The 23018-nt window shown below is 37.4% G+C and overlaps 1 protein-coding gene and 1 non-coding gene across 2 annotated transcripts in view; one reads left to right on the forward strand and one right to left on the reverse strand.

The window, feature by feature from the left end:
- The window catches only part of SLC2A13 (solute carrier family 2 member 13), a 392202-nt gene that overhangs the window by 305290 nt on the left and 63894 nt on the right, over positions 1-23018 (reverse strand). The window contains exon 3 of the mRNA XM_046013090.1: positions 5402-5610. Coding sequence (XP_045869046.1) covers positions 5402-5610 — 209 coding nt within the window. The remainder of the gene's footprint in view (positions 1-5401; positions 5611-23018) is intronic.
- Positions 9182-9251, forward strand: LOC123947819. The gene has a single exon (XR_006819849.1). It is a non-coding gene; the product is annotated as a small nucleolar RNA SNORD50 (small nucleolar RNA).

Consider the following 23018-nt stretch of genomic DNA (forward strand, 5'->3'; position numbering starts at 1 on the left):
CCCTGCCTACGGAGCTTCTGTGTGGGCCTGCGGGCACCAGCTCTGGCTGTCCTTTCACCTCACCCCAGGAATCTACTTCTTGCTCTTTGGTGCAGGATAAGAAATTGAAGACCTCAAGGGGAAAAAAAAATGTAACTATGTGTGGTGACGCATGTTAACGAGACTTACTGCCGTTTTCACTCTGCAGTTACACACATGCCAAACCACTGTCACACACCTCAAACTCATGTAATGTTGTGTGTCCACCATGTATCAATTAAGAAAAGAAAACTGAAGTCATTAGGGACTGCTTTCAAAGGAGGTGGTATAAAGCATTTGAATGCACAAATTTCATTTCTAGATTCTTCCCTAAGATGGCCTTCAGAGGAGTCCTGTCTCTTGTTGACTGATTTTACTTTTCCTGGGGTGAGACAATTACTGCTACAAATTCAAGCTCCTGACACAGCCTCTCTGCTCTTCTCTGGGCCTGGGACATCAAGAGATGACCACCTGCTTCCGTAATAGAGGTAGCTCCAACTCTTCCTACCCCGCCTCACAGATTTGCCCCAGAGAGGTGCTTCAAAGGCTCTGAGTTCAGTCTGTCAAACTGCGGGGTGCACATCCTAGGGACTATACACGAGAGTCATGGGACACTTTGAAAGTCAATGAATGAACACTAGTTATCCAGGAAATATGCATCTGAAGTAAACAAACATATTATAAAACAGAACACAAACTTTTATTAATCCCTAGGATAAAACATAAAAATTCAAATCAATGTTGGGCTTACTGCAGTTGCCTTCTGCTACAGAATCCAGGCCCCACAAGGCCTCTCTCCACTCACCGTTGAAGCTAAGTGGAAAAGTTTGAGAATCACTGCCTTAAGCAGTTACCTAGACCTCGCTTCAACTTCTAACTCTGCTGTACATGAATTCATGACACTAGTACACAATACACTAAAGTGACAATCTGTAAGAAATAAGCAACAAAACAATGGAAGTGATCATGTGTATTATTTTGTACTTAAATTTGGTTTTAGTCCTAGAAGTAGTAATTGTGTCCCTACTAATTCAAAGCTTAGGCTTGGCAACCTGGCATAAATAAAAATGAACAGTTCTTACTGCAAGGCCCGAAGAATCTGGCATGTGTGCACTTCATAACGATTATCAAAACTTGCAAGAAAAATTAATCTGGTCCACTTAGTGACACATGTAATTTTGGACCTGCTATTCCTTCTGCTTGGAACACTCCTGCCTTCAGCTCTCCACTTTGCAGGTTCTTTCTCAGCCTTGATGCTCACCTCTTCAGAGAAGCCTTTCCTAACCATCCCCACCATCCCCCTGCAGGCCCTCGATAAATGCTGTCCTCCTGTTTGTTTCCTTTCAAGCCATTACTACAATCTGTAGTTATCCAGGAATTCTTTCCTCTTCATCATCTGTGTGCTTCTCCCCAGCAGAATGGACCAGAATCTTGTCTTATTTTCTGCCACATCCCCAACTCTCTTGAGTGTCACTCAATAAATATTTTGGGATGAAGGCTGCTGCATCGTATTTAAAAATTAAAAACCAGACACTTCTCACAGATTTTTTAAACTCCAGAAAATTATCAGACTGTGGAGGTATTATAATCTGGCCCTCTTTTCTTATAAACCTAAAAAGAAACTGAGGTTTGGCAACTCCTAGAAAATCTTTTTAGGATTACAAACTAGGGGTGGAGCCTGGACGCATCTTCCATTTCCCTGGTCTCCCACGCCAGGGAACTTCTCCAAACCAAGCTGCTGTTACCTCCACTCTCACTTTATTAGTCCTGCAGGATGTATGAACAGTGTTAAATACAGGCGAAAACCATCTGTTGGCTTCGCTTCCCATCAACTGTCCTTTTTCCTTTTTTTGTCCACTCTCGTGGAGAAATCACATGCTGAGGAGGCTGACCTTTGTGCCACGTGCAGAAGAGATGGCACACAGTGATAATCCAATGCTGTTCCACAACATGGGCTCTGGCTGTGCGGCTGACGTGGCCACCATATTCGCTATAGAAAATCATAAAGCGTGTCTGAAGCCAAGAGAAGTCAATCCCATATGCACCGATCTCTCACACATTCAAAAAATAATTTAATTAACACATACTTCAGTAGCTATGCCTATTTTCCTCAAAGAAATCAAATTTAAACTCCAGGGACTAAAATTAAAAATGCCATAAAAAGCATGGAGCACTGGGTGTTGTGCAAAAAGAATGAATACTGTTACGCTGAAAAAATAAATAAAATGGAAAAAAAAAATTAAAAAAAAATGCCATAAAAAGAGAAGGGCCACATAAGCAAGTACCGTATCTGTCACAAGTTACAAATCCACTGGAAATGCCCAGAGAAGGACATGGGGACCGATGTGGAATCAGACCTATTTACTAAGCTCACAGGCAGGTAGCAGATAACTAAGCTGCCATGTCTGATGACAAAATATTTCTCCCCTAGAAGAAACAGGGGTCATGCACAACTTCTTTCCAACCTCCTGCAATATCTGGAGCTTTCTGCAGTGGCTAGGCCAAGGTTCCTCCTTCCAGGCAGCTTCACTCCACTGCCCAGAGTTCCCAGGCTTAAAATGGGGCTCAAACTTCACTTTGTCAAATGAACCCAGGCTACTCTCTAACCCTGCAACACAATGGCTGACTTGTCTTCCCTGGACCAGGACATTTTTATTATTTTGAAATTAGCTGTTTTTTCCTGTGTATTTGTCCACCTAGCCTATCATTTCTGAATGTAGAGTGACTGTGGGCCAGGACCCTGTCGGGGTGTTAAGACAAGCCCTACCACTCGTCTCTATTTTCCAGCTAAACTGACACAGAGTCTCGCTCCTGGACATCACAAGGCTGAAATAAAATTCACACGTGTGCAGAACAGGTTTTACCCTGATCAAGTTCCGCAATCATAAAAGTGAGGCCCTCCAATTACTTGCTATTTAACCCTGGCAAATCTGCCTTGTGAATTCATGCCATAATGCTAACAATTCTGCACTTTTGAAAAAGAACGTGAGATTAACTTTAAAATTAAGCACAATGATAGTACACAAATAATACAAATCGAGAAATGGGTAAACTGTAAATCCTATTAGTTGCAAAGTTTAAGGTATTTGCCCAAGCATGGGACAAATGTTATTAAGATTCAATGGGTAACACACTATTTTTTAAAAACATGGATATTGGGGAGGATATGTACTACAGTGAGTGCTGTGAAATGTGTAAGACTGATGATTCACAGACCTCTACCCCTGGGCAAATAATACATTATATGTTAATAAAAATAATTCAAAAAAAAAAAAACAAACCTGTGCCAAATGTATATACTATTTTATCTTTACCCAAGAAAAAGTGTCCTATTTAACTCCAAAAGACCTCTCATAAAAACTAAAGCAGATGCGGATAATTTTAGTCCTAAGTACCTCAAGTTTCTTAAAAAACTTGGTTATACGTTCCAAATCATCACGAAACTCAGTATGCACTGTCAACAGCTGCATGCCTACACCAGTCTGAAATTTTTCAGTGGGTCCAAACGGAGCCACATGGTCAATGGTTTATAGTCAAATCAGCAGTATCCCTACTGCTCAACAGGAAGGCTTTTTATTAAGTTGTCATCTTACCCTTTACATAATAAAAACTTATGTTCTCAATAGTATTTAATACAACCTAATAATCTGAAAAGTTTTTCCACTCACACATTATCAGCACCTGAGCTTCAAGCATACAGATTACTACAAAAACAAGCTCATATTTCATGCGAACCACAGCCAAGAGAAATTCAGACAGGCACATAAATGAAGGTATTTGTAATTTAAATGAATATTTAAAATAGTATTTTTAAATTAACACAATGTTCAACTCAGTAAAAGTGAATTATTTTGTTCAGAGCAAAATTCTCTAATACTTGCACTAACATCTTACCCTGGAAATGTGGACAGTGCCAGATACATGATATATGCTCACTAACTTTGTTAAAAATGACCTTGGGGCGCCGCAGTGGCTCAGTGGGTTAAGCCTCTGCTCTTGGCTCAGGTCATGGTCTCAAGGTCTTGGGATCGAGCCCAGGTCTCTCTCTCTCTCTCTGACACACACACAGACACACAGACAGACACACAGACACACACGTCCTGGGATCTAGCCCAGTATAGGGCTGTCTGCTCAGTAAGAAGCCTGCTTCCCCCTCTCTCTCTGCCTGCTTCTCTGCCAACTTGTGACCTCTCTCGCTCAAATAAATAAATAAATAAAATCTTTAAAAAAAAAAAATAATAATCTTGCCCTAGATTCAGCTCACAGTTCACTGGGGCTTTGACCTCAGCAAGAAAATAACACCACACTACTGTATTGCATATATATAATCGTGAGTAAATCAGGTGTGGCTAACACGGTCACCAGCTTCTGGACAGCATTTATTCTATTGTTTCAGGAAAGCACAGCCTTCAGCTCCACCAAAAATAATATCAGGAGAAGGTGAGGGAACATACCTTCCAAGACCTGTGTGACATATATCAATATATGAGGGTGGTTGTTTGCCTCAAGGATGAAAAATAATCTAACACAAGTCAGCACTTCTATTTGGGTTACCAATTAATGTTGGGGCAAAAGGAAGGTTGGGAGAAAATGAGACAATTTTGGGAACTGTGAATCTAGCAACGTAAGGGTTATTGTCGAGAAACGTATCATAAAATGTCTACCTCACATCATGTACATCCTGCAAATCACTTACCCAAATCAGATTGTCAACATTAGAGATCCTGCCTGAGACTTTGCAAAACCCTACATGATTTCTTCTCTGAAAAGAAATTCATCAACATAAATAGGCCAGAAACTTTTTTTCTTGGTTTTCTGACATGGTGAAATTTTAATTAGACAATTAAACACTTTAATGAAAGCAGGGAAACACAAAATTATTCCAAAACTAGGATCTCAAGGTATTCTTATTCATTATAAAAACTGATAGGGAGATTAACACATGTAAGCAAGGTATTTATTTTACTAAGGTGATTTATTTTAACAACAGTTCACACTATGACTTTTTGGTTAATATGCATACATAACTATATATATCTTAAAAATATATACATATCAAAAATTACCCCTATACACAAAATGATGACAACCATGTCAAGTATATCCGATTCTTAAAGAATAAAGGAGACTATACAAAAATAAAAATAGTAGTTATGTGAAGATAGTGATATAATGGGGATAGTTTTTCCTTATTTTATAACATTATATTACTTTGAAAACTGAATTAAAATATATTTATTTTGATTTGGTTATATACATAAAATTGCTACATCATTTAGAGATATTAAATAATAGCAAAAGAATATAGTTCCTAATTTTATTTGGTTCCTAAATAAAACTTCTATGCAGTTTTAAAATTCGTATAAATACAAAATGTACATACCTGAGCCAACCTCTTTTTCCTCTTCTTCAATGTTGTTTTTGATGCTATCATATTCCTCATCAATGGTCTGGTTACCACGCATCTGAGACAAAATTCTACGGGCTTTCTGAGTCTGTCCTTTCTGAATCAGCCATCGAGGGCTTTCAGGTAAAAACAGAAAGCCAAAAAACTGTATAACTGCTGGAATTGCTGCAAGTCCCAACATGTACCTGCAATAAGAAATTTGGACTTATTAGCACTGAGTATGAATAAAAGGTTTGTGTTCACCATATGGGGAATAGTATCTAATATTAAATTAGAATGATTTTCCGTGTGTGTATGTGTGTGTGTATGTGTGTGTGTGTGTGTGTGTGAGAGTGAGAGAGAGAGAGAGAGAGAGAGAGAGAGAGACACCAGAAGAAAGAATATTTTTATGCTGTAGTGAGAAACTGGAAAATGAGAAAAATCTAATTCTTCTCTCTTACACAAATTACAATAAAAAGGGGCAAAAGTCAAAATAATTATGTGTATACATTCTGAACCACAAACACCATGCAAAACACCATAATCACCATCCCTTTCTAATACTAATACATAAAATTCTGTATTTTACAATAGAAAATGAGGCTGAGACAAAACTCTGATAATCTGTTTAAAAATTTTTTTCATTAAAATAAATGCCCCCAAACTATTTATTTTTTTGCTCCATGAATGATCAGTAATGATATCATTTTGCCATCAAGCATCATGTTCACCCTCAATAACCATGGAGAAGCCCAGAGCAGAAAAAGAGTCAGAAGCAGATAATCATTATCAAAATGACAGAGATATAGTAAATAAGTATATAATTTTAAATACATCAGAGAAATAACAAAAATAGTAATATGAGTACATCAGTATCAAAGATTTCTCCAAAATTATTCTGACCACTAGAACAACCTTCTAACACCTCTCTGCTGTTAGGCCTCCATCTTTTTTTTTTTTGGAAGTTTTTCTTTTTTTTTTTTTAAGATTTTATTTATTTATTTGACAGACAGAGATCACAAGTAGGCAGAGAGGCAGGCAGAGGGAGAGGGAGAAGCAGGCTCCCCGCTGAGCGGAGATTCCGATGCAGAGCTCGATCGCAGGACCCTGGGATCATGACCTGAGCCTAAGGCTTTAACCCACTGAGCCACCCAGGCGCCCCAGGACTCCATCTTTTTTAATTGAGGGGTTAGATTAGATAAACTGCTAGGTCACTTTCAAATGGAAACTTCTATGGATCTAGAACATTTGCATGTTTTCTGTTGATCCAAATTCTCTGGATATGTTCCATGGCAGATTTATGATAGCAGAGCCCAGAAAGCCAAGTCTGATTACATAACAACCATACTCACTGATATTAAATCAATTAGAAGTCACTTGACTCAATACACTTTTTATAACTATTCCAAATTTTAAGCTATGCTAAGCCTAAAATAGAGTGAGCAGCCTTGAAACCAGATATACAATTTGTGACCGAAGTCCATTATTTCTAAAACAAATTTAATTCCAAAAACAGCAGGAAAAAAAAATACAATTGTCACATGGGTGTTAAAGCTACTTCTCACTCCAAGATACTTGGAAATCACATATCTGATAAAGGTTTGGTATCTAAAACCTGTAAAGAACTTATCAAACTCAACACCTAAAAAACAAATAACCCAGTTAAGAAATGGGCAGAAGACATTAATAGACATTTTTTCCAAAGAAGACATATAGATGGCTAACAGACATATGAAAAGATGCTCAACATCACCCCTCAGCAGAGAAATGTAAATCAAAACCACAATGAGATATCACCTAACACATGTCGGAATGGCAAAAATTAACACAGGACACAAGAGATGTTGGTGAGGATTTGAAGAAAGGGGAACTCTCTTGTACTCTTGGTGGGAATGCAAACTGGTGTAGCCACTTGGAAAACAGTATGGATGGTCCTCAAAAAGTGAAAAAAGGAACTACACCACGACCCAGCAAATGCACTACCAGGTATTTACCCAAGGGAAAAAAGACTGATTTGAAGGAACATGTGCACCCTGATGTTTATAGCAGCTCTATCAACAACAGTTAAATGATGGAAAGAGCTGAAATGTCCCACTGACTGATGAATGGATAAAGAAGCTGTGGCTAATATATACGATGGAATATTAGTCATAAAAAAGAGTGAAATCCTACTATTTGCAACAACACGGATGGAGTTGGAGTATATTATGCTAAGCGAAATAAGTCAGAGAAAGACAAATATCATCACACGATTTCACTCTTATGTGGAATTTAAGAAATGAAACAGAGGAACATAGGTGTAAAAGAAGAGAGGCAAACCATAAAACAAACTCTTAACTATAGAGAACAAACTGAGGGTTGCTGGGAGGGAGATAGTGGGGGAGGCGGGGAGGGATGGGCTAAATGGGTGGTGGGTATTTAGGAAAGCACCTATTGTGATGAGCACTGAGTGTTATATGTCATCACTGAATTCTACTCCTGAAACTAATATTATGCTACATGTTAACTAACTGGAATTTAAATAAAAACTCGAGCCAAAACAAAACAAAGAATATCTCTCACTCCAAACAGTAGTTTAAAATACACATGGAAACAGAAAAATTAAGACTTTTCAAAGTAAATAAGGTTTTTATGACTAAATGAATTATTTGGCTTACAGTATTCAACAAAATCTTATTAAAAGTTCTTTATACTTTAATCCATGAGCTGTGATACTTATACCAATACTTATCATTCCTTCCTCTGCTAACCTACAGAACAGTGTTTTAACCTCCATTTATGTCACTATATCTCGTATTATATTATATAACTGTCTCACCTAATGGTGTATTTAACTTTGTATTTGACAAAGCACCTAATAAAATATCTTGCGCACAGTAGGCACTTAGTAAATGCCTTAAGAAATGATACAAAAGCACCTATACATCTAAACTTTCGGTATTAGCTAGACAGAAAATAAGGATACCTCACATTTGTCAAGCACTGGTTCATGCAGCAGTTCTTCTGGATCAGTTAGCTCTGCAAACTTGGTTGCAAGGTAATTCCTTCCAATTAAACTGTGTTATTCCAGATATAATCAGACCTTTTCTGAAGAAGACGTCTCATCTGAATGCATGATCGTGGCAGCTTCCTCTTAAGATGTTAAGTTGTACAACCAAATGTATTACTTTAACGGATATTTTATTGCTGGAAATGAATGACATTTTTATTCATTTGTGTTCTCTTAAAGAAAAGGTTATACACAATTGTATTGCCAATTACTGCCAATTATGTAAAAGAAAAGCAATAAAGGGCAAATACCAAATATGTTGGATTAGGAAACCAATTTTAAAAATCCTAAAAAATGGAAGCCTATGTGTCATTTCTCTGTATCTTTCATGATCTTTCCTTCTATTCTCCAAACCCCCTTAGTGATGAACTAAGATTAAAGGGCTGCACAGAGTACTTCAAAGCACCACTTGAAATGAATACAGAAACTGAGCCATTTTCAGGCCCAAAAATGCCCACATAATACTGTGCACTTTACTACTCATTATTTAACCCTAGGACACAGTATTTCTAAAAACTAAAAGAAAAAGGAGAAGGGGAGTAAAGGGAAAGACAAAAAGAAAACTGAAAATATACATATTAGCTTATGTTTCTAAAACAAGCTATAGAAAACAGACTACTTCAGCTCTCTAGTCCTTTAAAACCCAGGAGTCTAGGTCTGAAATATACAATTCAGTGCCCTAACACTAAGATGAATGGCACCCAGGTGCCAACCTTTAAGGATAATGAAATCAATGATGAAACCTACCCCGAAGCTGACTACCTGAAGAAAAGGATACTGAGGCCTGGTTCCAGAGACTAGGCAAAATAAAACATACTTTATATACATTTACATCCTAATGCTCCTAATGCTTCTCTTCTAGAAGTAAAACAAAGCTTATTTTACTAGAGTTTGATTACCTTTCATGATATACAGAATTTGCCACACCAAAATGAGTCTCTTTGGCAGAAGGATTATTTTAGGCTGATTATCTTTAAGAAACTGCAAACACGGAAAAGTCCTGAAAACCAAACAGAAGTTACCCTTTTGTAAGAGGCATTTACATTTACAAGGGACACCTCCATTTGTAAGGGTGTCTCCCTCTATCAGGAAGAGAAGGATAACTCAATCTTCAGAACTCTTATCAAAGAAGAAGGTAAAACTTAAATCTGTATCACAACCTTACCCTTGTTTACTGTGCTTTTCCTGGTAATCTGTCTTAACTGACTCCCCACCCCCAAAATCTTCTTTTCTCTTAAGATGAACATGGTGAAGGCTTTGGCCACTTTAGGGAGTTACTCAGTTTTATGTGGGTCTCACCCATTTATACAGAAAATACTAATGTCATTAAACTTTTATTTGTTTGTCTCTTGTTAAGTGATCTCATGTCAATTTAATTCTTAGACTACGCAGAGGAACTCTGAAGGGTAGAGAAAAATTTTTCCTTCCAAACAATGACAAAAGTATTTTGGTAATAATAAATTTCCAAGGCTTTGTAGAGATCAAATACATAAGATGGAGGGTAGCCGTGGTTTATGATGGAAAGAGCATAGAAACAGACCTGGGTTTTAGTCAGCCCTGGGCATACCAACCACAAAAGCCTGGTCAAGTTATTTAATATTTTAATGCACAGCTGACAACATCTATTTCATAGGACTGCTGAGAGAATTAAGTGAAACCATACAGTTGGTTCCTAGAATGGAGAAGGCACTCAGCAAAAAATGTTTTTACCACCCCGATTCCTTCACCTATCAGTTCAGTGCAACTTATCTATCTCAGCTATATCATCCACCCAAAAGTCAGTAGGTACAACTAACCAATTTTTCTTGAGGAAAAACTGTTGCTCTGATAATGTACAGATTGGAGAAGAGGAGAAAAATAAAGAGATTGCCTGGCTGTGTTACTGATGAAAATTTTATCATGAGACTAAAAGAACAAGAACTCCACAGGCTTAGTTAGGGCAGTATGTATTTGGGACTCCCCTTGATTCTTTGAAATCCAAGGAAATCGGGAACCACATGAATGACAAAAATATACTAATAAGATAAACAGTCTATTGACAAACAAGGGCAGTCAATCCTCGCAAAGAACTGTTACTTATTGATATGGAAGATCTCATTATTATAAGTTAAATCAAAGGTTCTAAACCCTGGCTTCCCATTAGAATGGGAGGGAGGAGACTTAAAATATACCAGTGTCCAGGCCCTACCCACCCAGGATTTTGATTAATTGGTCTTGGCTTCAGGCCCAGGAAATTCTGTTTTATTAAAAGCTCCCCAGGTGGTGCTAATGTGCAGTCAGAGCTGTGAACCACTGATCTAAGTGTTTTTAAAAACCCAGGGGGCGAAAGTGAACATTGAGCACCCAAGGTCCATACTATAAAGCAAAAGCTATTTATCTTCTAGAGGCACTCCAAGCTGACAGAAAGGGAAAAGCAGGTTCGGAACAAAACTACCAAGCTTTCAGGAGCTCTAGAATTCTTTAGAATCTTCTGTGGCATCCTGACCACTCACAGAGGTATCTTTTTAAACTTTCTCAACTGAAGTTAACAAATGAGCTATTTTCAGTCCAACTAGCTGTATCAGCACCTACTACCAGGAAACTAAGGATGGGCCCTCATATGGTGAGCAATGCTTTTTTTTTTTTTTTTTAAGATTTTATTTATTTTTTGGACAGACAGAGATCACAAGTAGGCAGAGAGGCCGGCAGAGAGAGAGGAGGAAGCAGGCTCCCCGCAGAGCAGAGAGCCAGATGTGGGGCTCCATCCCAGGACCCTGGGATCATGACCTGAGCCGAAGGCAGAGGCTTTAACCCAGCCTCTGAGCCACCCAGGTGCCCTGGTGAGCAATGCTTTTTAATGGTGTGGCTGGAACAGCTATCACCAAAGGAGACAAGCCTAACTATTTTACCTCAGATTAAGCCTTCTTCCCAGTGCCAAGAACTGAAATTCTGTCAATCAAAGATCCTGCTTTCCCAGGTGACAGCCCTTCCCCTGGTGGTACCTCACATAAAACCAAATAGGTCCTGCGTTGAATCCATATTTGCCGCCATTCTTGCTTTATAGGAATCATACTGCTCTCACCTACAAAACTGTAGGTTTTGTAGGAAAGTATCCTCTAATAGATGGCCATTCAGGACACATAACTGTGTAGTTCATAACTGCCCCACTTCTCTGATAACAAAATGGTTATCTGATAACATGGTCTACCGATAACATGATGAACACATTACTTAATCTCTAGTAGTTCCACAGTCATGATTATATTCCAAATACATTTTTTTAAAAATCTACTTGAATGTAGCTTAGACATATAATCACTTAGAAGCAGCAAGAGTAATAGCTAAGACATAGCACCAGTTACTCTGCGCCAAGCACTGTTCAAAGGGCTTAAGAAATGTTAATTAATTTGTCTTCACAATGACCCTATGAAGTGGGTATTATTACTGTCCCCATTTTAAAACCAGGAATAAACAAGATATAGAACTAGGAAGAAGTGTAACTAGGAGAGGGTGGGGGGAGGCGGTAGTTGGGGGGATAGGGAAGGTAAAAATGAAACAAGATGGGATCAGAAGGGAGACAAACCATAAGAGACTCAAACTCACAAAACGAACTGAGGGTTGCTGGGGGGTGGCGGGTAGGGAGAGGGTGGTTGGGTTATGGATATTGAGGAGGGAATATGCTATGATGAGTGCTGTGAAATGTGTAAGCTTGATGATTCAGACTTGTACTCCTGGGCAAATAATACATTAGATATTAATTAAAAAATATATATATATATGTAAATCAATCAATCTAGGCACTCTTGGGACACCTGGGTGGCTCAGTCGATTAAGCATCTAGCTCTTTATTTCGGCTCAGGTTATGATCTCAGGGTCCTGGAGTCAAGCCCTGTGTCATGCTCCATGTTCAACAGGGAGTCTGCTTGAGATTCTCTCTCCCTCTCCCTCTGCTCCTCCCCACCTCGCTCTTTCTTTAAAATAAATAAATTTTTAATAAAAATTTAAAAATACAATAAAATAAAATCTAGACGATCTGGCTCCCAGTAATGTTTATTGTAAGACATGTTACAATAAATGTTTAATGATTAGTTAACTAAATTCTGCAGAAATCATAAAAGAGAATTTATCTTAACCTCATGTTTAAAGACTTTCAAGGATAACTTTGTAAGTTTCATCGTTCATTCACCTCTGTTAATTGTATTAAAGCACTATACAACGATATGGCAAAGGGGCTTCCTGAGAGCAGTCAAACCCAGTCATACGGAGCACAGTACCTGACATAAAGGCACCCATGGGAAGGGAAAGCACAGACCTGCCGGCAACAAATGGAATGTATTATTATTCCCGACACCAGAGTTTTACTATGAAAGTAATCAACTATGAATTAAAAGAAAATATCTCATTTATATGGGCAAACTGGTACTGCTTACTTTGAATGCTATGCCACCAATTTGAATTTCATTTTTAACATACACGTACATTTTTCATGTAGGAAAAATATAGGTAACATGGCAGGAGATAGGTTAAAAGATGACTGCGAGCAAAAAAAAAAAATCGATTTGATCCTATAAAACTGTTTTACATGAGGGACATGATAGAGCTAACATTGCTCTCCACTACATTTTGGTTTTCAATCTCTGCCTCCCAAAGGCCTCTCCAAGCCTCTTCCCTTCCAAAAGGAATTGTGCAAAAGTGAGGAAGAGTATCTTGCATCCACATGCTATTTCTTCCTCTTCTTCTCTCTGTGCTTTCTTAAGTTCCCAATGCCTTACAACACAACAGCTGTGTGATTTACGGTTTTAATTATAAGTCAAGCTATCCTAGAAAAACGATCATAGCTAAGAGAACTGTATTACAATATATTATATTTAAAGCAAATTGTATGCAACTGTTTTTACAGCTCTTGTGTTCTACTAAGGGAAGACAGTTCGGTGTGAGACGTGTACAAGGGTTTTTCGGACACTGCAGTCAGGTAGCCAATCATCCGAATAGGGCCCTGAGAGCATTAAGGTGCAGTTCAATAATCACTTCCTTATTTGTCTGCTAACCTCACATTGCTAAATGTATTTTTCAACCAAACCCTCCTCTTATATTCTTAGTCACAGAGAATCTTGCTATTTTTCAAAGCACTTGGATTAGTTCCGTGACAATCTTTGGAGTTTGCCCTTTGTATAGTAAGGATTTTTAGCAATATTCTCTAATATCCAATACTGTCTTAAAAGACACTGAAAAAAATCAAGTGACAAACCTGTATTTATAATTCTGATAGTTTTATTTCCATCCTCTATCTTCTAGCTTGCATTCCATTTATTTCCTACTGATTTATAAATCATGCTCATGTTAGCCCTTTCTGAATAATACAGAAAAGTTAGAGGAATATCATAAATGTTAAGATACTAAGCCTTATTCTTTAAAACTCTATAGTTTCTAACTGGCATCCTTTTACATAGAACTGTGAAATAAACTCTAAACCATTTCTCCCCAAAACAGTTCGTTGACAATAAAAAGGGTCTGCAGATTGAATCAGTAAATTCTTCGTTAAGTGTTACCTAATGAAGATTTACTGTATTGTTTGGAAGGGTAAAGCTGAATTCCTATGATCCATCTGAGCTGTTTACCCAGCAAACATCACCTTAATGCACATTAAGTCCCAAAGTCTAGGCCAATCATTAAGCATCATGAATGCACTTAAACCAAAGACAGTGTTAGCGTTGTGTAAATCTAGAAACATCCCTCAAAGTGGAACTTTCCAATACATATCATCTACCTTGTTTAAGGTAATGAATCGTTTCCCGTAGAAAGGCAAATCCAATCCCTTCAAACCACTTTCAAGAACACTGTTTCTTCAGCCCTACATCTTGAGCTACTTGAGTTCACTGTTCAAGGTTTCTGTGGATTTTGTTTTTCATGTATTTCTCATATGCTTAATAATCATATGAGTTATGCATTTACTAAAAGATCTCTATTCTAGGATTTACAAAAGAAATGCTCACCATCATATATCAATCACAAGACATTTACATGATAATCACCAAATATAAATTATAAATTATGGTGAGGCCTGGATGGCTCAGTCAATTGGGCATCTGCCTTTGCTCAAGTCGTGATCCCACGGTCCTTGAATTAAGCCCCGCATCAGGCTCCTTGCTCAGCAGGGAGCCTGCTTCTCCCTCTGCCTGCTGCTCCCCCTGCTTGTATGTGTGCATGCTCTCTTTGACAAATAAATGAAATATTAAAAAAAATTATAATTTAGGTAGTATGTTTCTACTTAATGCAAGCTTTAGATGAAAAAGGATGACACTGAGTTTAGCCACCTGCTAAAATTACAATTCACCTGTTAACATATTTTTCAATTTTAGTGCATGACTCATAACTCCATTTTAAGAAATTAAAATAATAAACTGAGATCCCAGGCTGGTAAATTAATTTCCCTCTGCCTTCAAGGGCCACATAGAACATCAACACTGATGACTGACATATCTGATAATCTGATGGCAGCTAGAGAGTAAACATGAGACCAAGGCTGAAAAGTACATAAGAGAAAAACAAAACAAAACAAAAAAAAACCTAAAAAACAATATTTCCCAATTGGAGTCTTCAAGTAAAAAGCAGGTGATATATGATCAGCAAATGACCAACTTTTGTGTTTCCTCGTGAATGATTCTGTGTAAACTATTAATGAAAAATCTTGCCAAATATGTAAACATAAGAAAAAATTAACTCTGTGTAGGTAGGGGAAATGCCTCAAAGTGATTTGATATTGGTATATCAGGTAGGTAGTTTGGCCAAGTTTATTTACAGTGTTGTGATTACAGTAGAGGCAGTACGATACGCTCACTTTGACAGAGTGATATTAAATGAATGTGTTTTGCACAGCTATTATGTAGTTTTCAATTACATGGCAAAATACAATGACTTGCACAAAATCCACAGTACTGGTGCTAGAAAGAATGCACACACAACCATACCTACACATATCCCTTTTTGGGGGGGGGGGGGGGTCACTCTGAAAATCTATATCCAAAGCTCTGGGCTAGGGCTTTGGGAGATATAATGATTAGCAGACATCCTTCACTTCAAGGAGCTCATACACTAGTAATCATCAAACAAAACAGGATTACATTTAATTGCTATGACCAAGGTTTTGGCGCAGGGTAGGAACAAGGACAAAAGTTATTTCAACAGAGGCTGTTAGAAAAAGTATCGTGGCAGAAACATTTAAGTTAGTTACTGGCCAATGCAGAAAAGGGATATATAATGGAGGGAGCTAACAGAAGGTGCAGATCAATTTGTAGGTACAATTTGCATATAATAAAATGAAGAGATCCAAGGTATGCCATCCTAAGAGTTTTGAAAGATATATGTACCTTTATAATGACCACCCTAGTAAAAAAATCATAACATTTCCATCATTCCAGAAAGTTCCCTATACCTCTCTCTTTCTAGTCAATCCCCACTGCCACAAAAAAACCAATGACTGAATTTGTCCCCATAGTTTATTTTACATGTTAACGAACATCATATGGAATCATGGGAGACTGTACTGTTCTGTGTTTAACTTCTTTCGCTCCTGTTTTTTGAGAGACATCCACATCGCTCTTCTATTTCATGGTTTATCTATCTATCCTTACTGGTCTATTCTGATTACTTTAGCTTTATACTAAGTCTTGAAACCAGAGGAGCTCTCCAATTTCATGCTTCAAGATGGTTTTGGCAATTCTAGGTCCTTTACTCTTCTATAAAAACTTTTAGAATCACCTTGTCCGTTGGAATGAATTTGAAAGACTGGAAATGGTGATAGCGGACATCTCTGCCTTGCAACTGACAGTCAGGAAAAGCACTGCAGCTTTCACCACTGGGCATGAAGTTGGCTGCAGGTTTTCTCAGACATGTCCTTTATTGAGTTCAGAAAGTGCTCTTCTGGTTTGCTGGAAGGTTTGAGCATACATGAATGTTATTCTTTCAAATATATTGAGTTAATTTCTCTGCACATATTGAGTTAATTATATAGGTTCTCCTCTTTTTAATAATTTGAACATGGTGACCTGCATGAATTAATAATTTTCAAAAGCTAAATAACCTGATTTTCCTCAGAAAACTGTGTCACAATTTATTATGCTTCTATTTATTGCTAATCTTGATTTGTTACTATTTTGTAAGGATACTTACAATCAGCATCTAGAGTTTTTTGTTCTTATAACAATAGCTTGAGCCATATTCGAGTTATGCTGTCCTCAAAATCCCAGCTGGGAAGTATTCCTTCCATCATTCTTTTCGTTTTTTTTTTAAATTTTATTAATTTATTTGACAGACAGAGATCACATGTAGGCGAGAGGCAAGCAGAGAGAGAAGGGGAAGCCGGCTCCCCGCTGAGCAGAGAGCCTGATGTAGGGCCCGATCCCAGGACCCTGAGACCATGACCTGAGCTGAAGGCAGAGGCTTTATTAACCCACTGAGCCACCAAGGCAGCCCTAAGTTGTTGAATTTACTGGCACAAAGTTGTTCAAAGTATTCCCTCATTATTCTAATAATGTCCACAGCAATGATATTATTTTACTCCTGATATTGATAACTTGTGCTTTAGCTTTTTTTCTTTATCAGTTTAATCAGCCCTATCAGTTTATCAATTTTATTAATCTTTACAAAGAATCAACATTATTTTTTCTTTTTCAACATTATTTTTTCTATTGCTTCTATTTTTCTATTTTTCCATTGTTTCTATTTACATTGATTTCTAGTCTTTATTCTTTATTATTATTTCTGATTAATGGGCTCCATTATTATTATGAAATGCCCCTTTTTATCTCTGGAAATACTGCTTGTCTTTAAGTTTTACTTTGTGTGATTATTAACAAAGCCACACCAACATACTTGGCGTTTGCATCTCTTCCCACTTTTTTATTTTAACCTACCAGTGGCATTATACTTAAATTGTGTCACTTTTAGACATTATACACTTTGTGATCTTTTTGTGCGCAATGAACATTTTTTACATTTTACAATTATTGCAATGATTGGGGTTTAAGTCTACCATTTGCTATTTGCCTTCCATTTATTCTGTCTGTTTATTCCTGGGTTCTTCCTTTCTTGCCTTTGTTCAGCTTACCCAAATATTTTAAATATCCATTTTAATTCTTTTTTTTTTTTTTAAGAGAATGTGAGCTGGGAGTGGGGGAGGGGCAAAGGGAAAGTGTGAGGAAGAGAGAGAATCTTAAGCAGACTCCATGCCAGGAGTGGAGCTGGACATAGGACTTGATCTTATGATCCTGAGATCACCACCTGAGCCAAAATCAAGAGTCAGACACTTAAGTGAGTGAGCTACCCAAGCACCACTCCATTTTAATTCTTTTTTTTTTTTTTTTTTTTAATATTTATTTGAGATAGAGAGAGAGAGGGAGAAAGCAGGGGAGGGGGAGAGGAAGAGGGAGTGAAGCAGACTCCCCACTGAATGAGGAGCCCAACATGGGGCTTGATCCTATGACCCCAAGTTCATGACCTGGGTCGAATCCAAGATTTGGATCCTCAACTGACTGAACCACTCAGATGCCCCTCCATTTTAATTCTTATAATGGCTTCTTAGCTTTATCTTTTTATAATACAGTCTAGTGGTTGTTCTGGGGACAAAAATATACATCTTTACTATTTAGAGATAACATTATAACTCTTCAGAAACATATAATTTCCATTTACTTCCTCTAATGTTTTTATTATTGTCATCATATATTCTATAGCTAACTACATTTAAATGTAAAGTAATATATCTTTTGAAAAAATTGAGAGACTAGTCCTTTATATTTAGCCTCCTATTTACAATAGCTGGTGCTCTTCTTCTTTACGTTAGATGGGCCTTCATCAAGGGTCATTTCCCTCAGTCTGAAGAACTTCCCTTAGCATTTCTTACAATGCAGGAGGTCTGGTGGTGAGTTTCTCTTAATTTTACTTTATCTGAAAGTATTTTTATCTTACCTATATTTTTGAAGGACATTCTCCCACTGGATTGGCATTTTTCTTTCAGTACAGTTGTCCCTTGAGCAACATGCAAGTGAGGGGCACCCACCCTGCACAGTCAAAAATCCACATGTGACTTCTGACTCCCTTCAAAACTTAACTATTAACAGCCTACTGTTGACTGGAAGCCTTACCAGTAACATTCGATGAACAGCTGATTAACACAAATTCCGTATGTAATATGTATTATGCACTGCATTCTTTAAAAGCTAGGGAAAAGAAAATGTCACTTAGAAAATCATAAGAGAAAATAGATTTACAGTACTATACTCTATTTGTTGAAAAAATCTGTCAAGTGGACCCATGCAGTTCAACCCCATGTTGTTCATGGGTCAACTGTAGCTAAAAGACGGCATACCATTGTCTCCAGACCTCCCATTGCTCCTGATGTAAAGCCAGCTATCATTCGCATTGCTGCTCCTCTTCATGTAATGTGTCTTTTTTCCCTTGGATCCTAACTCTCTCTGTATGTATATTCTGTTTTCAGCCATTTGATTACGATATGCCTGCATATGCTCATCTTTATATTTATCCTACCTGGGATTCACTACATTCTAGAATCAGTACTTAGTGTATTTATCACATTTGGGAAGTTTGCAGCCATTACTGTATTTTTTTTTTTAACATAGTTTCCCCTCATTCCTTCCTGGATTTCAATTACATGTATATTAGACCATTCAGTATTAATTAGAAGTATGTAAGAATAGTCAACATTGTGCCTTTGGTCACAGAGGCCTCTTTTTCAACTTTATTATTTTCTCTTTTTCAGATTAGGTGATCTCAATGGATCTGCCTTCAAGTTTTCAGGTCCTATCTTCTGTTATCTTCAATTTGCTGTTAAGTCCATCCAATGAATTTTTTAGATGCTAATTTGTAATTTCAGGGAGTGTACTTAAACAATTAGAATTTCTATTCAGTATTATTTTTTATAGTTTGCACTTCTTTGCACAGATTCACCATTTGGTCACTCAGCATAACTATCTGGTTTGCTAAGTCCTTCGACACATTAAAAGGAGCTGCTTTAAAGTCCTTTTTTTGCTAATTTCAACATCTGAGTTATCCTGAGGTCTGTCTATATTGTCCAATTTTTCTTTATGTGTCAAAAGTTCTGTTTATTCATATGTCTAATAATTTTTTGTGTTCTAAGTATCATGAATGGTAAACTGTAGAGAATCTAGATTTTATTCCTTTCTTCTGAATGATGTAGGCTTTTTCCTCTCAGCCCCCTTGAGTTTGCAGAGGCTAGGTTTTATTCTTGGTTACGGTGAATCTGATTAAGTTTTGGTCTTAGGGCAAATCCTTAATCACGCAACAAAGTCTTTATCTCTAAGGCCCAGTCCTTCTATAGTTCTAATGGAAAGCCTGAGCTGTAACCTCAAGTTTCAAACCCCGAATATGTAGGGGTTTGAAATTTTTTTTCAAAATAGAGGCAGGAAATAAAATCTCTCCCAGCTTTTATCATCTTGTAACTGTTGTTGCCCACAGGCTCCACAGAATCTCTGCTATGCATTCAGAGTTCTGAGGTCAGTAAAACATCTCTGGCAAATTAATATTCAGATGTGGGGGGCTTCCTCCTCTATGGATCATTCTTTTTCTGGACTTTCACCCTCAAATTCCACCCCACTCTTACCACCCCAAACTCTAGCCACTGAGACTGTAAATCAATAAAAAGCTGTCATTTTTTACCTAAGCTCTAGTTGTCCATTATGGATTGAGGGCTGCCTTCAAGTAAAGCCATAAATGTAGACTCACTACAAGCCACTCAAGAATCAGATCTCCTAGGGTTCCTGGGTGGCCAAGTCAATGAAGCCTCTGCCTTCGGCTCAGGTCACGATCTATGGGTCCTGGGATCCAGCCGACTTTGTGCTCTCTGATCAGCGAGGTATCTGTTTCTCTCTCTTTCTCTTTCTTTCTCTCTCTCCCCCTCTGTACACACTCTCTCTCCACCTCTCTCTAATATATAAATAAAATCTTTAAAAAAAGAAAAAAAGAATCAAATCCCCTTCAGTTCCAATCTATTCTTAGAGCTGGAGTTTTTGGAGTTTTTTAAAAATTCGTCTGTGGTTTATAATAGCCATCTTTAGGAGATATTTGTCTTATAAAAATCATTCTCATGAGTAAACTATACTTACTGTTTACCTGGAAAAAAAAAATCAGATGGTTGAAAGTGAGGGAAATTTTTATTGCCAGATGCAGATACAAAATAGAAAATCAACCCAAAGCTTTCTAGAGATGACAGCAAAGATTATCTATTAGCATTTAAGGGTTTGTACATATGTTCACGGCTATTAATTCACCTGATCCTAATAATACGGTAGAAGTGCAGAAGCATTAGCTACATAAGGATATCTGAGCTCAGATAAATTAATTTGTGTGCTGTGAAAGCAAGTCTTAAACCTATTCCTCCCACAACACTATCGATATCTTTATGATAAAGAGTCTTATATCCTAATTTTGTCAATGACGAAACTACAAGTATCCTCAGCATGAAGGTGTTAACTTGTAACCAAGCTGTTAGCCAAACCCATCTTTCTTAAGACGGCCGCTGCATGGTTAGTTTTTTTTAAAGACAGATTTATACTCCATATTTTGTATGGAGCCAAACACCACTGATCTCTGAGAACTAAATTAGAAAAACACATTCCCCAGCATGAATTTGTTCTTAAAAGCATCTTATTGACATGATTTTTTAAATTGTAAAATATTAGAGGGGAGAGAGGCTCACTAATTTTTCATCCCAAAGTAAAAGTTACTTTCCGTACTTTCAATAAACTTGATTCAAAGTACTACTAAAGAGAGTGCAAGGGATTTAAAGTTCTACTCATACCCATGAAGACCACCTTTCTATGTCCCCTTCAAGCTCCCAGATAGTCATCATAGCTCTCCACCTAGCTGCTTTAAAACTTCTCACTATTGCCCACATATGACTGGCCCTATCACACTACTTACTGGGCTTCTGGAAATTATATTCCACCTAGAATTTCCTTCTTCTCACTATTCCTGGAACTCTCTTATTCATAAAGACTCAGCTCAAGTATCTTTCCAGCATAAAGCTAATGAATTCACAAACCCTTAGAGCTTTCATAACAGTATCCAACATTTAATTAACAAGTTAATGAAAAAGTTTCTGTTAGTCTGTGATGTACCTGAGAACAGGTACATTTCTTACGTGTCTGTCTCTAGTAGTGTGCACAACATAGTATACAGAAGGCTCTCCCCCACCCCCGCAACAAGTTTTTCTTGAATGACTGAATGATTCTTATACCAACTAATGTCTCCAAGAGTAACACACCTCACTACCTCACACCTGTATTCTGGTCATAGCCTCATAAACATGTTCTCTGCAACCATCCAGGGGCCAAGAGTTCTAATAAATTCTGGGCATCACTCTATTAATCTTTGACTTAACATTATAGCATGCTCTGCTCTAAAATAGTTTCCCTTTTCCTATAGATAGAAGTTCAAAACCTCTAGTCTCGAATTCACAGACCTCTAGAATCTGGCTCCTATCTCTCATTCACTTCATTACCTCCGTTTCAAGCCTCCTCACCCTGCCCTCACCTAGTCTATATTCTGCCCGCATTTCCACCTGTGTCTGCCAATTCTTCAAAGAATTCAGCACAGGTCTCATACTGTCCATGAACTAGCCTGAAGATAGTCCAGAAAAATCTCTCATACAGATGTTGCTAACTAATACTTTGTGCTTCTCATTCAACACTTAACATTTTCTCAATTTCTACTTCCTCAGCACACACAAAAAGCATGATGTAAATGATGAAAAATGTGAAAATACCTAGCACATTCAGACACCAAATGCTTATGTATGGGCTAGTGAGATAACTCTAATTTTAAAAACTTAAATCTGAGAATAAAATGCATAGAAATCAACATAAAGGAGAATAATTTACCCCCTCTTATTACTATAAGTCACATGATGGTTTGTGTAATCATAAATAAAGGAATACTTATTTGAAAACTAGCTATGTCCAAAAAAGGAGGACAAAAGTGTTCTGAAACCAGAGAGGCATATTATTTCGAGGAAAGGAATGGGCTCAGAAACTAATTTTCATTCTCTGATTTTTATTCTTAATAAGAAACACTTATAATTAATAATTTAGTTCTCCAGCTATCTATGAAGTAAAATGTATTCCTCAAAATACATTAATGAATTGGTATTTTGGTTTAAAAATCAATACCTTTTCACTTTAGTTAAGAGTTCCTTCCCTAGAGCTGAATCAATTCAGCTCAGTTCAATAGACATTAATTGAGCATTTTCTATGTTCCAGGCTCTTTCCTAGATCTAAAAATGAGTACAAAGTCAATGACATTCAGAAGTTCCAAAGTGAATTAGGAGACAGACAAAAAAGTAACAGTTCAAAGTAAGACGTATATGAAACAGTGAAGCTATGTCCAAAGTCTTATGAAAGGACAAAGGGAAAGAAACAGCTTCACATGATACACAAAAGCAGAGATTTAAAGGAGGAGCCACAGGTAGACCAGTAAAGTAGGACAGGGTAGGAAAGCACTATAGGTATAGTAAGCAGACCGAAAAGACCTAAAAACATGAGAAAGCAAGAT

The sequence above is a fragment of the Meles meles genome, chromosome 7 (assembly GCF_922984935.1).
Source record: "Meles meles chromosome 7, mMelMel3.1 paternal haplotype, whole genome shotgun sequence".
In the NCBI taxonomy this organism is placed as follows: Eukaryota; Metazoa; Chordata; class Mammalia; order Carnivora; family Mustelidae; genus Meles; species Meles meles.